Source organism: Tachysurus fulvidraco, chromosome 3 (genome assembly GCF_022655615.1).
Source record: "Tachysurus fulvidraco isolate hzauxx_2018 chromosome 3, HZAU_PFXX_2.0, whole genome shotgun sequence".
NCBI classification, from domain to species: domain Eukaryota; kingdom Metazoa; phylum Chordata; class Actinopteri; order Siluriformes; family Bagridae; genus Tachysurus; species Tachysurus fulvidraco.
In genome coordinates this window covers 21066841-21083262 of record NC_062520.1, presented here as the reverse complement: position 1 = coordinate 21083262, position 16422 = coordinate 21066841, and the positions used below count along the sequence as shown (strand labels likewise).

Below are 16422 nucleotides of genomic sequence, written 5' to 3'. Positions count from 1 at the left end.
GGAGACAGTGGGTGGGAGGAAGGGAGAGATGGACCAATGGAGAGAAAGTGGGTGAGGTGAACTGGAAGAAAAAAGGGGATGAAAAGAGAACAGGATGGGAAGATTGAGAAAGACTGTGCTGCTCATTAGACCCATGGGGCAGACCATAACTTTCTGACGACACTCTCTCTTATTCTACTCTCTTTCTCCTTCAGGTATTTATGAATAATGTACCCCCCAGGTAAAAGGCTCCTATTTTACAAATCGTTGCAGATACTGCCAGTAGAGATGCAGGCAAACTGGTACTCATAAATCTCCCATCTCAGAGGTGGAAAAGTGTACCTGTATAAAAATCTTGAATACCTGTTACAGCAAACAGCATTCCAAAGTTCATCATGGATTTTCTGCATAGTTAAAGGTTATTAGCCTACTAACTTGTGGCACTTACTGGTAAGAAAATACAAGTGTGGGGTTTTAAATCGACCTTTAAAGCCTTTTAAATGAACCCCTGACTGATACACTGGAAAGCCCTAGAGGGTGGTAGTAGTAGACCAAAACTTTTTTTTTCTTACCTATTTTCTTACTTTTATTTGTCCCTCTGTGGGGACGTTAACTGTTTTATATAGAACTACAACAATAGGTAAGGCACATTTTAAAAAGTTACATTTATTAAAGGATTTCTTTTCCTACTTCCTTTTTGCCTGTGTGGTACCATCAATAGTACGTGTTCTGTGCATGTGGTGAACAGAACAGGTGGTGTTCAGTTGGGTTGAGGTCAGGGTTCTAAGCAGGTCACTCGAGTTCTTCTATACCAACCTTGGCAAACAATGTCTTAATGGTTTATGCATTGAAGCATTGTTATTTTAGAAGATATTTGGGCTAGCAATTCCAGTTCCAGCAAATGGAAACTCTAATGCTGCAGCATACAAAGAAATCCTATCTATACCTATCATATGTTTTCCAGGTTTGTGGCATTAGTTTGGGGAGGAACCAATAAGCGTGTGATTTTCTGGTATCCACAGACGTTTGGCCATATAGTGAACATAGTTGTAATGGCACAACAGGTGTTATATGTTATATGTTACTTAATAGTATCACCCTGAGGACTATGAAAATACAGGTTGGTACATCTTTCTGCTGTGTGCACTTTGTGTTTAAATCATGAATTCTTATTATAGTTGTAAAAATTTGACGTTTTATTAGAGATTGAAGCAATTTGTCATACATAATATCTAAATTATAGGTCATAACCCCATTTGAATGTTGTTTTTTATTTTTTGATCTTAAAAGTTCAAAACTCACAGTTTTGAGGGAGAGAGAGAGAGAGAGAGAGAGAGAGAGAGAGAGAGAGAGAGAGAGAGAGAGAGAGAGAGAGATTGAATGAGGTATTTACGACTTGGGAGGGCCTCTGACATGTAGTCGTAATTCATCCTTACTGTAGTATAGTAAATGTGAGCCTGCAGCCAAAGAACTAACACATGAACAAAGCATGTGCATGACAGAGCCTGGGGGAGAGAGAGAGAGAGAGAGAGAGAGAGAGAGAGAGAGAGAGAGAGAGAGAGAGAGAGAGAGAGAGAGAGAGAGAGAGAGATGGGATAGGATAAGAGGAAAGGGGAGATGGAGACAAGATAAAGACACAGATAGTTCCACTGATATTTGAGAGCAATGACTCGTTCTATGTTGTTGGACAAGGAAGAACCAGTGTGAACATGAAGACTTTGTGTAAACTTGTGTGGGTTAAGGCACATAGTTCACTGCTGTGTAGATCAGGCAGACCATAATACAAGCAGTGCAATTTGTCAATTTAAAATAATGAATATCCCATTCACTGGGTAGAAATACCAAAGAATTAATATATGTACAATGCTCATAAAAAGGAGTACTCTCTCTCTCTCTCTCTCTCTCTCTCTCTCTCTCTCTCTCTCTCTCTCTCTCTCTCTCTCTCTCTCTCTCTCAATTTTCACTTTATTGACGCATTAATATAGAAAAAATGGACAGAAATAAGCTGCAAAAAATGCAAGGTGTCGATGTAGAACAGAAGCATACTTAAAAAAAAAAGCAAAAATACAAAAGTAATAATTATATACCAAATTATTGGTATATTATACACGTATTAATTATCTATACAATGATATACTACCGAATATTCTATAAAATAACATCAAATAAATTCTGTAAAATGAATTTAATAAAAATAAAACTGTTTTTTGTGTGTGTGTGTGTGTGTGTGTGTGTGTGTGTGTGTGTGTGTGTGTGTGTGTGTGTGTGTGTGTGTGTGTGTGTGTGTTTGGGCTATAATGCATCAGGAAGTGCCCAATTTTTAATTGGGCGCATGAAGTAGGAACCTCGGGTGTCGCCCCGGTTACGCGCGCGCTATTGCGACCTTCAATATGGTGAGCCAGACTATCCATCAAAAGTCAATGTTTAACGACCTCTTTGTACAACTAACGTCTATCATCCATCATCTCAACCTACCAGCCCTGGGTCTTCATTAAGTTAGAGACCCTCACCCGGGAAGGCGCGGGATGCGGTGGGGGGCGGGGGTGTGATTTGACATGCTATCCGATTGAATTAAATGTGTGCTTGTGCATTTATTGCATGCATTGAATTGACAAGTGTCATTCACCATGCCATGATTTGTCTCTGATGAACAAGTTGTCATTCTTCCCTTAGAGTGTAATTACAGGACCACACCATTCACACAGTGGCTGTCAGCCCTTATATAACCTATTTAACCAAAAAACAGGAATATATGCGTGTGAAGATTTGACAAACAAATATTTTCAAATGTTGTAAATATTTTTATTCGTTTATAATATTTGCATATCTTATATAAAAAAAAGCTCCCGTGCACCTTCGAGAGAGAGAGAGAGAGAGAGAGAGAGAGAGAGAGAGAGAGAGAGAGAGAGAGAGAGAGCGCATGTTCTTGGTGGGGCGTGACCGGTGGATGCAAGTGTCCTCATCTCCAGCACTGATTGGCTCTTTGAATTGCTGGGAGTGGTTCGGGGCGGAGCTTTCGGCTGAAAGGTGTGAGAATTGCGGTTAAAGAGGAGGATAAAAGGCTTCAGCAGCTCGTGCGGTCCACTTTGTACAAGCTTTGGTCGGAGCGCTTGATCCATCGGGTAATAAAAAGGAAATAGGTAAAGTAAGGATTTGAACATATTAACAGAGAGCTTGAAGCAAAATAGTAGATGCAAAAACAAAAACTGGTAAATACAATTCGATTACAAGAAATATATATCTACACGAGTAATTTAGGGGAAAACAGTAATAGAGCATCATGGACCGCACGATCCCTGACTTCTCTGGTACCTGGAAAATGAAGAGTTCAGAAAACTTCGAGGAGCTTCTGAAAGCAATAGGTAAGCCAACATGGCACTATAAAAATAACTATTATGCACTACAATGAATAGTGAGAAACAAGACTATGGCTAAATTCCTGCAAAGCAATGACACAAATAAATCACTTCTTCTCCTTCTCATGCACTCTCACTCACATCCACCCACTGGGGTAGGGGGTCTTTATCATACATGTACTCACTCGCATACGTGATAAAGGAGCCTAGACTGAACTTTCTCACACCTTATTTTCTTAATACAATAGAGCCAAGTCCCTGACTGGACCCTTGCATTGCTTTTATGTGTGCATAAAGTCATTATAACATTGTGCTCAAAACTGTTCATGTCGCTATGCATGGTTTCTTATCTGGTATGTGCATCAAAGACATACTTGTGTGTGTGTGTGTGTGTGTGTGTGTGTGTGTGTGTGTGTGTGTGTGTGTGTGTGTGAACGAGAGGGCATCAGTACAGACTAGTCACATGTTCTTTGCCCCTATTTCATTAAACTGCTGTTAAATGGCACTATTGTTCTCACCAGAATAACCGGAGTTGGTTTGTGTGTGTGTGTGTGTGTGTGTGTGTGTGTGTGTGTGTGTGTGTGTGTGTGTGTGTGTGTTACAACACCATATCCTGCTTTGATTGGCATCCCAATTGCACAAGGACATCAGGCCATTGGCCGCAAGTACCACTTGTTACCCGAGGCTAAGCGAGGCTAAACAATCATGGGTTGATGGGTTGGTGCAGGTTTGTGGTAGAGGCCATGTGCTGCTGCACAAAAGAAAGAAAATGAGACAGATGGAGGGATAGAGAGAAAGCATGCATGTGAATTCTGCATGAGTGTGGTGTGTCATACACAGTGCAGAGGCAGAGCAGGACTACACAAGTGTGACCAATGTCCTCATGAAAAATGAATTTCAGGGAATCTGTGCGAGGACCAAAAGACTGACTAAGGGATGCCTTTTTTGTGATTGACTTTATTAGTGCTCTCTCTCTCTCTCTCTCTCTCTCTCTCTCTCTCTCTCTCTCTCTCTCTCTCTCTCTCTCTCTCTCTCTCTCTCTCTCTCCAAGCTCATTCAGTTTCATATAAAAGCTCAGTACACAGATGGAGTCAAGCTGTCACCACCCTTTGACGCCCTTCTCGTCCAACCCTTTGCTTTATTCTCAAATACTTCCTCTGACCCCTGAACTGTGACACTGACACTAACCCTGACCACCACCGTGTGTGGTAACTCTTCCCCACTTCATTACTGGGGTCCAGGGAGGGCATCATTGTGTCAGCGGTCGATAAGCATAAGGACATAAAAGGAAATGAAATGAAAGACATGATGGAGCTGACTTCATTAGCTGTGCTTGCGACAAAGATACATCATGCAGTAAACAGACACTAATGTGTGGTACAGGAAAATGTTTGAGGAACAAATATTATTACACCATCAGCCACTTGTTAAGATGCTACGAATGAGTTTCAAATGATTTTGGATAGCTGTGTGTGTGTTTGGGAAGGAACTATAGACTTATTTGGACCAGCTTTTATTTCAAAAACAGTCAGCAGTAATTTTGCATGTCTCCATTTGTCTCTGTGTGTGTGCGTGCTTGTGTGTCTGTGTGTGTGTGTGTGATTGGATTGGAGTTTTGGTTTCCCCTGTGTGGGTGTCTGTCTTGGTGTGTATATATACCCTTGGTGACAGGTGGGAATGTGTGTTAGGGAAAGAGTGTGAAATTCAACTCGACACACAGACTCAGACATGGGTACACACACACACACACACACACACACACACACACACACACACACACACACACACACACACACACACACACACACACACACACACACACACACACAAAACCACACACACTTTGGCTTCTTGTTGCAACTCACAGCATTTTCCATACCATCTCTTTTTCCTTTCCTGTCCATCTTGCTTCTTACTTTTGCTTTCTAGTTTTTCTCTTCAGTCTTTATTCACAGTTTTCATTATCTCCCATCATGTGTCCCTCGCCCATCTTTTTCATAGCACTGCCTTTCCCCGTGCTCCATAGGAAGGTGTAACAGATAACGGCATGCACTGGGATCATCAAATTCCTCTGTTCGCCACACACACACACACACACACACACACACACACACACACACACACACACACACACACACACACACACACACACACACACACACACACACACACACACTCTCTCTCACACACACACACACACACACACACACACACACACTCACACACACTGTTTTAATCATTGTAGCATTTTAACTTGGCTAGATTGCCACAACAGTGAGTAATCTGTAATTGCACACTGAGTTTGTGTGTGTGTGTGTGTGTGTGTGTGTGTGGTGCAGAGAGAGGATAGGTTGTTGAATGGGGTAAGTATTGTAAGTATCCTTTGATGAGGTCATCAAATGGTACCCCAGGGGTAGGACAAACATTCAAGATCCAAGTCTAATTGTGAAATCTAATGATCTCAAGCCCTTTCCTAATAGTTTCTTATTTATCCCCTATTTTTTCAAACAAGAATATTCAGTGAAAGCATGCCTGATGTACTGACTTCTAAAGTCCACAGAGGTTCACAAGCCCATGTTTACACAGTGCACACACTTTCTCTGCTAGAATGCCTCAGGTGTATGAGAATGAGCGCTCCATTCCATTTGATTTTTGTGATTTCTCTCTCTCTCTCTCTCTCTCTCTCTCTCTCTCTCTCTCTCTCTCTCTCACACACACACACACACACACACACACACACACACACACACACACACACACACTCTCTCTCTCTCACACACTCTCTTTTTCTCTGTTTGATCTCAGGTGTGAATGTGATGCTTCGGAAGATTGCTGTAGCAGCAGCATCAAAACCATCTGTGGAGATCACACAGGACGGTGAGACGCTGTCAATCAAGACCTCCACCTCAGTTAGAACCACCCATGTGAACTTCACTGTGGGAAAGGAGTTTAATGAGACCACAGTGGATGGAAGACCTTGCACGGTATACACACAATCACACACATATCTTACTATCTTTGTGAGAAATTTACATTTACATAATTATATAGCTAATTAATGTTATGCTATATCCTAAACTTAAATTGAGTAACCAAATTAAGTTCTTTCCATGGGGACCAGACCAATATTCCACAAGGTCTAAACACAGCAGTGCCTATGCCAAATGTGCATGGACCTAATAGATTTTTAAGAACTCTTCAAATTATTAAAACATCCCAATTGTACTGTAGGTCATTTAATTTTTTTTTTTATTTTGTAATCAAAACAAAGACTGCATGACAGTTTTGCACTTTAGAGGTCCATTAATACATATTTTTTCTTAAAGAACTACAAAGAAGTAAGAATGGAATGTTTTACTTTAATACTGTATAGACATATTAACATTTTTTTAACAAGTTGTGTATGATTTCATGTTTGACCCACTTACATCTGAATGTCCTTTCTCACTCCTGTCCTCTCTCGTATCTCAGTCATGTATGCTTTATCCTTCCTCCAGTCTGGACCAGCTTTTGCATTTTTTATATTTCCAACCACTTCTGAGAACATCACATATTTAAAAAGTCATTCAGGCACAGCTGCACACACACACATACCAAACAGATGTGCTCCTTTCACCATGTCCAAATTAAACAATCCCAAAAGCTCCAGATAACCACATTACTCGTTGCTCACCCCCTCCTTCTTGACTTTTCACTGTGGGAGTTCACCGAGTTGCTTTGAGTTGTTTTATTTGTTCTGCATCCTCCACCCATCATTATAACACAATCCTGTTATGGCGATGTCCATAGAGCTTTCCGCGATGGGAGACTGACAGTAAGATCAGCTGTGAGCAAACCCTTCAGAAAGGAGAAGGCCCTAAGACATCCTGGACCAGGGAACTGACCAATGATGGAGAACTGATCCTGGTAAGAATTGCATTACTAGTTTTACTTATTTCAGTTAAACAAGAATGGCTAACCAATATAGCTTATGATTGACAATTGTATATTTATTATAGTATATTTTGAAGAACTGTATCTAATGTTTTCTCTTCAATATTTTTACAGACAATGACTGCAGATGACGTAGTGTGCACAAGAGTTTACATCAGAGAATGAAAGTAAACAAGCAGAAATGTCATTATTTTTGTTACCCTATGTTTGACTTTTCTTGACAGAAACCAGCACATTACCTTTAGACTACATGCTTATTAAGTTACACATTAACATACACGTGCATTGACGACATGTATGTGCATGTAAACAATATTAGAAACACATTCCACTAATTAGTAGTCAGTATACAGTAGGATGTTACATATAGTTACCTTTTCTTTCAGTTATATGTTTGAATGTAAGTTGAGGAGATGAATTTTAGTCTATGTTTAGTATTGTGTACTACCATAAATACAGTGCACTCATCTTTACACCACTCAAGTTTGCAGATCTGCTTTCTCATACACGTTAATACACAGACGTCAACACATTCACAGAGGATTCTGGGAGATTAGGTATGTTCCATTAGGGTTTAAAATACTGCAAGATGGAAGCTGTTCAGAGGGAAGACTGGGCAAAAGACTGGGCAAAAATGGCAAGACTGGACTACTTTTTTTTACAGAATACACACTTGTAATCTCAAGTTATAACAGATCACCTACACTAAGGCACAAATTAAACCACAAGCCCTGGATCCAGAGCACTTTTAAAATTGGTGTAACTTCAGTTTTTAATCCAGTCTTTAATTCAAAGCAGAGAAACTGGCATGGATTCAGCTGACTTTGAAGTAGTGAACTAGCGAGTTTTTCAAGTTGTCACACTGAGGTTACAATAATAAAATCAGCTTACATCAACCACAAAATTCTGTCCTATTTTACGTCATTTAACAGGAATAAGCGTGTTTCGTGAATACTCATGAGTTATGGGAAGGGTTGGTGTAGGTGTACTGCATGGCATCTGTAGCTTATTAGCATTAAAAAAAAAAAGCTTGTATTTGCATATTTTTCTCCTCTTTTCCTCAGCATCTCTTCTTGTTTGTTTAGGTTTTGTATATACTTCAGTAAAATATTATGCTGTTACACTTTTTATTATGTGTCTTTTATATAAATGTGGTCAACTGTAATAAAGCCTATATAAGACTGGATAATAAAAAGTAAATAAAGGTTTTCTTGTTGTTTTCCTTTTTATTACCCCTTAAATTTCCAAGACGTTTACAGCTTCCACGCACATACCTTCATGTTGAAGTTTTAGAGTAGTAATAATTTATAGTAATTACTGAATAATATACTGTTAGCTAAATAAGTTAAATACTATGCTGAAGATGCGTTCATGCACACATTATATACAGGTCATTAAAATTGATAGTAATTTATTATTATTTAGAATTTAGGACTGTGTAATCATAATGTTCAACAGGTACAACAGTGGTTACATGTTCATGCCACTGCCTAGTAATTTTACCCTTGCACAAAAAGAGCTTTAGACAGATTATTATAATAACCTAGGTCAACTCTTTGTGACTAAAATATCTTGTCTACTTCTTTCTCTACCCTCCTTTCTGTTTTCCACCTCAGATTTCTTTCTGGCCTGTTTTCCTGTTAGTTGTTACACTGACATGTAATCTCTCTCTCTCTCTCTCTCTCTCTCTCTCTCTCTCTCTCTCTCTCTCTCTCTCTCTCACACACACACACACACTTCATTTTCATTTCAGCTGCAAGGCTTTTGGAATTGATACATCACACTCAAAAGGATTCAGTTCTGTGTCGTTCCAGTATTTCAGCAGTTCCATATGTCTAACACATTCTTGGAATGCAAAGAAGACAAACTGTCTCCCATCTCAAGTTCATCTTCAAATATTAAAAGGAGCCCTGTAGAAGTTCAGATTCTTAGAAGTCTTTCCATTTAATTTCCAATGCCATGCCTCATAAAAGACTTAGATATGGCTATAGAACAAACATGATACAGAATGTTGAAAGAGGTGTGGCCAATGAGCAAGTCGACCAAAGGACAGGCAGCTATAACTGAGAAAATTCAAAAACATTGACACGATAACCGTAACAGTACTAAAATGACTGATAGATGATTACATAGTCGGTATTATCAATTCCATATATTTATCTATTGTTTGATTGATTTATTGATTGATTGATTGTCATTTTACCACCACAGCACTATGTGTGTGTGTGTGTGTGTGTGTGTGTGTGTGTGTGTGTGGTTGGGGGGTTTAGGGGTTAAGGGATAAGTAATTATATATCATTGTCCAGTACCTTAGTATAAACATAAGTAAGCAGTTGGGGTGCATGAGATACCCGGTGATGCTGAAAGCTCTCCTCATACATTCATGTGGGTCATGTAAATGCATAAAACCCAACAATGACATTAGCATACGCTCATTAGAGATGCTCTACAAAACACATGTTTTTTTATATACAGTGTTACATCTTTCATACATATAGGACAAGTAAGAATCCCCACAGAACATGGTTCAGCGGGCAGAACTTGTAGGTGAGAGAGGAATGTGGAAGGGTTGGACACTGATGCCTGCAGCTGTACTTGGTTACAGTGTGACCCTCATAAAAAAGGCCCTCTTTCTGCCTCCTGCCCCTATTAAAGGACCACATAACTGCCCCTCCCTCTTCCTTTATTACCCCCTGGGGCAGTAAAAAAGCAGCTGTCTCTTTAACCCCCCTAACCTAAACGCACACATACTCAAACACATACCAAATGCAAACACACTAATTCATCACAGCCTTCACACATACCATCAAACAGTCACACTGCTTCCTCAGATCATTAGACACAGACTCATACACACGTCTACACAAATGTTTGCATCACTTTCATGCATAGGCTTTCGGTAGCAGAAACCTGAGCAGAATACATACGAGCATACAGTATATCAGTCTAGTCCTAGTACTCAATAAGCTGTATTACTGAAACCAAAACACACACACACACACACACACACACACACACACACACACACACACACACACACACACACACACACACACACACACACACACACACACATTTAGTACCAATTAGAGCAGCATCTATGTTTTGATCTTAAACCTACCAGGCACCAGTTGGAAAACTGTTGCTGTTTTGATTACTGTGAGCCTCAGATGTGTTGCCTCCTGGGGACGACAAACACATACACACAAACAAACACACACACACACACACACACACACACACACACACACACACACACACACACACACACACACACACACACACACACACACACGTGCAAGCAATAGTTGCAGTTGTCACAGTCAAAAGGCTACATGCATGAATTTTCCAAAGATGAGTGAGAAAGGTGTGTTTCATGAAGTGTATTTGAGAGTTTTTAGATGCAGGACAACATATGACAAATCTGTTCTGTACAGTGTATTTGGATAAGATAGATATTCAGATGTGGCACAGAATAGGGAACAGCCAGAACTGTGTGTATCTGTAAAAGATCTGACAGTTGAGTGTGAGAAACAGATGTCAATCTACAAGTCTCTATGGGTTGGGAGAACAGGCTTGTGGGTCAGAGTGTCTATTTGGCTCACTAGAGGATCCCACGCTGGCCCCACCCATGTGCCTAGAGCCAGTCAAACAGAAATTCAAACACACAGACATAGTGGCTGGCTAGCAAAGATTGGCATGCACTGCTACTTGGCATTCACACCTGCAAATCACATGCTAAGACACATAACGTGGCACACACTTCAGTATTCAATCAAACCAGGAGAGCATTCTGAAAAATATCACACATTAGTGTCAATTCATGCAATGGCAAAAAACTTTGTAGGATAAAGGAAGTTCTAGTGCATGTCTGTTCCACACAGAGGTGTGGAGGATGGAGGCATACAGAAGATGCTCAAAAACCTCTTAGCCAACAGTCTGTTCAAGTCTTATTTTTCACATGCAGTGTTCTTGCACCAGTTTGTTAAAAATAACATCTGCAACTAATAATAGTCCATATTTTGATTTCAAATATACAATATAAAAATACAAAATAAAAAATATAAAAATAAGGGGGTTAGGATGAACTCAGCAAACATAGACATAAATAGAAGATCTTAGAAATGAACTCAGTGACTCAGACGACATTAAGATCAGATATCACTGTAATCCCAACACCTACACACACACACACACACACACACACACACACACACACTCTCTCTCTCTCTCTCTCTCTCTCTCTCTCTCTCTCTCTCTGAGTGATGTGTCTCTAAGACAAACCTTTTACACAGTGATTACAGTTTGAACAGAACTGAAACAATACTCAGATCAAGGTGTAAAACGTACCTATTATTTGGAAATAGAAGCAAGACTTGGAAGTATCAGATTATTTGAAGCTGCAGGGAAACCTAAAACAGAGAAAAAAAAGAGAAATGAGTCAAAGATGAGTGGCTTAAAGCAGAAAATATGCCACCTGCCCTATTTCTTTAATAGTTTCCTCAAAGGTTTCCTTTTTGTTTTGATTTTTAATGGAACACAGACATATTTTCCAGTTTACAGACATGTTAGTATTAGACTCAGAAAATCTTTCGCAATTTTTCTATATGTTTTCAACAGCTTTCCAGTTTTCTCACTAGAAAGTCACATAACCAGTTTCTGTACATGCTGTGTAAGTAAACATAAGATTAATTCCAGTAATTGTAGAAGCAGTTACTAAACCACTGATCAAACGCTTTCCAGAAACCTAATGAGTCAGTAGCATAATGCTAACTATAGTAATCGACTTACTGTAATCACACAATGACATCCCAAATATTCTATGAATTTCAGTCAATATTTGGGATATGACATTGCGTTAGTACATTAAACCGAGTTGCTACAGTTGGAACTTTTAAGACAGCCCTAAAATTAGGTGTCATCACTGCATTTGTAACAATGTATTAACTTTATTGTCTGATGACCTTAATGACTGATCTCGTGAAAAACACCTAATGATCACCAGGATAAATAATTCTAATAGAATTATTTCTTATAGATTTTTCAATAGATGTAATGAATTTTAATCAAGGGATGAATTCAATTTAGTCCAAAGCAACTCAAGTATAGATGTAGAGACAAACAGCTGGTGAAGTAACTACCAAGCATCCAGTTAAGGAATTGTTCTGAAATGGAGAAACTATGTAACAAATTAATTGATTCAGTTCAAATCCAATACGATTGAAGACAAATTGTTTTATTTTGATTACAGTTATATATTAATATAACACTGTACATACATAAAATCACTGGTCAGTGTATTATGAACACCTATACACATGTACATTCTCTTTGTGCATTTATCTCAGACATCAACAGTCGGTAAACCAGATTCAGAAACAGGCAAGAGACAATGAACATCTAGTATATCCAAGGCAGACAAAATCATTAGAGATATCCAAAAGAATAAATAGAGTTCGGTCACAGTCAAAACATGACATATGTACATTGACAGCTAATCTAAAAGTGTAATCCAAGCAAGTCAACAAAGAAACAGACCATGGTCATACACAATGATCAATACAGAATTTAAAAGCTCAGAACTCACATGTGTCACGTTCACTAATATAAAAGACCCACCCTAAAAACACGGCCACACTGTACTCCAGCACCCACAAAGCACATGCACTTCAGTGTATACTTCAGTCCCCTTCAGTCTGATCACCTTCACCTGTTTTCAATTACTATGTTACCAAGCTTTAACATTGTGTATTATAACCTATTTTGTTTGTTACTTTTGTTTGTTTGTTTGTTTGATTTTTTTACTTTGCTTCGTTCTTGGTTTATTGTTCTATAGTCATGGCAAGATTATTGGTGTATGTGGTTGCCAACGTGTTGTACATAAAGTGCTGACAGAAACTGACCATGAAGGAAGAGTCCCAAAACTAGTCTACCAAGAGGATGCCCTCTGGTGGTGTCCCTTCTTGTCAAGGAATTTCCACCAGATATATTTTATTTTTCACACTATTCTGTGACTGTTATGCAGGGAAAATCCCTAAAGATCAGTTTCTAAACTACTCAAGCTAGCCAATCTGGCACCATTTTTCCTCATTCTGATTTTTGATGTTTGACATGAACTGAACTCTTGACCTGGGTCTGCATGTTTTTAAGCATTGTGTCAATGTCACTGTATGACTGGCTGACGGGATAATAGCAAGAATGAACAAAAATACAGGTGCAAGTGGCCAACAGGTGTACTTGGAAAAAGCAAACTGAGTATGAAGACTCTTCACTCTTGCTGCCACTACAGTGCAAACAGATTGACAGTGATTCGAATTAAAAGTGATGATGTTAACTGGATAGACAAGATTTTCACTGACTCACATGATTGCATAATAAAATACTAACAATGTGGTTGTTCACACGCAATTCCCAGCGCAAACACTCAAACACACACACACACACACACACACACACACACACACACACACACACACACACACACACACACACACACACACACACACACACACACGCTCCCTCCAAAAATTAACCCCATACTGGGCATTCTTAAACCATCTCTAGCAATGCATAAGAAAGACCAGCTGCCCGAGTCTGAAGCTCACGTACTCTGCTATTTTTGTTTTGAGGAATAAGGTTTCCCTTGAACATACAATACCTGAAGTTACGAAACCTCCCAGCATGCATCCTGTAGGTTAATTCATTCATTGAGTTTTAGGGGGACACGCTTACCATAACAGGACGCTTACCATATTGCAGTTGGCTAGAAATGAATGTGTTGGTGAAGGTAGTAGAAAGCAAGGGATGATAACTGTTAATTTTCTCACACCCCAAGCTTGTTGCCTACGTGACATGCTATCTAAAACAAAACAACAGAAAACATGACTGAACAGTCCTGCAGGTAATTTGTACCATTGACAGAAGTTACAAATATGAAGGCTTGTTTGTGTGAGTTTACAATGTGAAAGTTAGCACCTTTGGCAACATGCCTCAAGAACACACTGCACACGCTTCCCAAAACAACCCACCCCCCACCCCACAGGCCATTCAATAGCCATTTAAAAACACATCACACCCAATCTTTTTTAAAAGTTGGTTTAGAATTTTGGCATGCAATTAACCAACAGCCAAAATTTGTTTAACTAGCATCCATGTATGATGACATTCTAATGAGTTACTTATCATTTTTGTAAAAGTTCACATCCCTGAAAATAAAGAAAAACATAATGAGGTCACTTAATGTTCTTCTATCATGTCCAGGAAATTCAAAGGATGCCACTTCCTATTGAACATGTGAACTGTGGAATAGTCCAAATATTTCATAGTGACAAATCAGTTCATGTAACACGGTTGAATATTGTGGGACATTACTAAAGTACATTTCTCATAACCTACAACGGATAACACCTGAAAAAGAGTGTTATTAATGCTAATACTTCAAGATAATCTATAGTTATAGTGAGGTGTCACAGGTATTTATGTTTCTATTTATTGTCACAACCAGCTGTATGTCGTTTATCTAATAGACATTTATAATTTCAAGGCCAAAACACACTTTTGTGAGGAAAAATGCTACCAGGTGAAGAAATCGACAACGCATAAAGTACTCACAAACTATTACTTTTTTTCACTGTAGCCTTACCCCCTGGTAACTTTATTAATATTGCACATTTCTTATATTTCAAATGCAGCTTAAAATGTTCTACGGTTTAAAGAATTAATGAAATAAAACCAAATTAAAAACAATACAGTAAAATAGGCTAATATATATTTTAAAATTTCAATTTGCTATTATAATATTCACTCACCATCCACTGGGGCATGATTGTTGGTGCCAGATGGGCTGGTTTCATTATTTCAGAAACTGTTTATCTCCTGGGATTTTCTCTAGGAGTTTACAAATACATGGTGGAACAATTGACTCTCTTAGCATAACTAAGGGGTCTTACACTGACTGGTGCCAGGGGAAAAAAGAAAAAAGCAGTTTTGCACCAAAGCAATAGAAGAACAGCAATAGAAGTTTTGGTTCTTAAAATTTTCACCTTTTTTTAGTACCATAAACAACCTTTTGTGTAATGGAAAGTTTCCATGGATGTTACAGTTCAAAAAAGAACCCTAGGCCATGTCAAGAAACTATTTAATAAGCTTTATTTTTAAGACTGTAGGTTGCAAATTTGAAACCCTTTTTGATATTGAAACACTTTGTTGTCGGGTTCTTTAAGATTCATCAGCTTCCTAAAAGGGACAGCCAAAAATTTCTTAAGAAACTTTCAACTTTTCTGTAGTGTACAGTAGTATGGCATAATGGTGTCGAGATGTCACAGCTCCACAGGATATTTCGCGATTAGACCAACAGAGGGCAACATAGTACGCCTTTATGAAATTCTTTTTCTTGGGGTTCAGCACATAAACTTTAGCATTTCTGACAAATTTACACTTTTTTACTTCAGGTAGTCATAGTTCAAGATTTCATTTACAGTACATTAATATTTAGCTTTGTTCATGCTAGTTTTATACAATAACTCTTTAATGTCTTATACAGAGTTTTTGTATATTAGCTAGCCTAATGTGAATGATGTGTTGAAATTAGAAAAAAATGGGACAGCATAAGCATCTGAGTGACTTTCACAAGAGCCAAATTGTGATGGCAACATGACTGGGTCTTGTGCAGTGGTCCCTGTGTACAGTGGTTCGTACCTACCAGAAATTGTCCAAGGAAGTACAGGGCCATATGTGCCCAAACTCACTGATGCACATGGTGTGATTCAACAAATAAGCTACTAAGGTGTGAGGACACACCATATATCACAGCTTCCTGCATATAGTGCTGAATAACTAACCGTTAAATGTTCATTTTTACTCCATAAAGAGTGTCCATGCTGACCCCTTTCCACCACAGGCACCTACTGCTACTGGCACCTACTGGTAGTGGCAGTGTGATACTCTAGGCAATTCATTTAATATATATTGATTAATGTGCAGGGAAAACACTAAAATGTGTAGGATAGGAAGCAGTCCAGGACCAGGGCTGATAACCTAACACACTGGCAGTTTTTTTTTCATTATTAATACAAATACAAATTAGTTATTAAAACGAAATTATTTAATAGTGTCCTGCTCACAACATTTTAACTCAACTTAGTTCAACATAAAT

General features: G+C 38.8%; 1 protein-coding gene across 1 annotated transcript; it reads left to right on the top strand.

Moving 5' to 3' along the window:
* Positions 1 to 3032: 3032 nt before the first annotated feature.
* Positions 3033 to 8473, top strand: crabp2a (cellular retinoic acid binding protein 2, a). The gene is made up of 4 exons (XM_027148873.2): positions 3033 to 3341; positions 6141 to 6319; positions 7125 to 7241; positions 7383 to 8473. The coding sequence occupies exons 1-4, from the start codon at positions 3260 to 3262 to the stop codon at positions 7431 to 7433; spliced, it is 429 nt and encodes a 142-aa protein (XP_027004674.1). The 5' UTR covers positions 3033 to 3259; the 3' UTR covers positions 7434 to 8473.
* The last annotated feature ends 7949 nt before the right edge of the window (positions 8474 to 16422 follow it).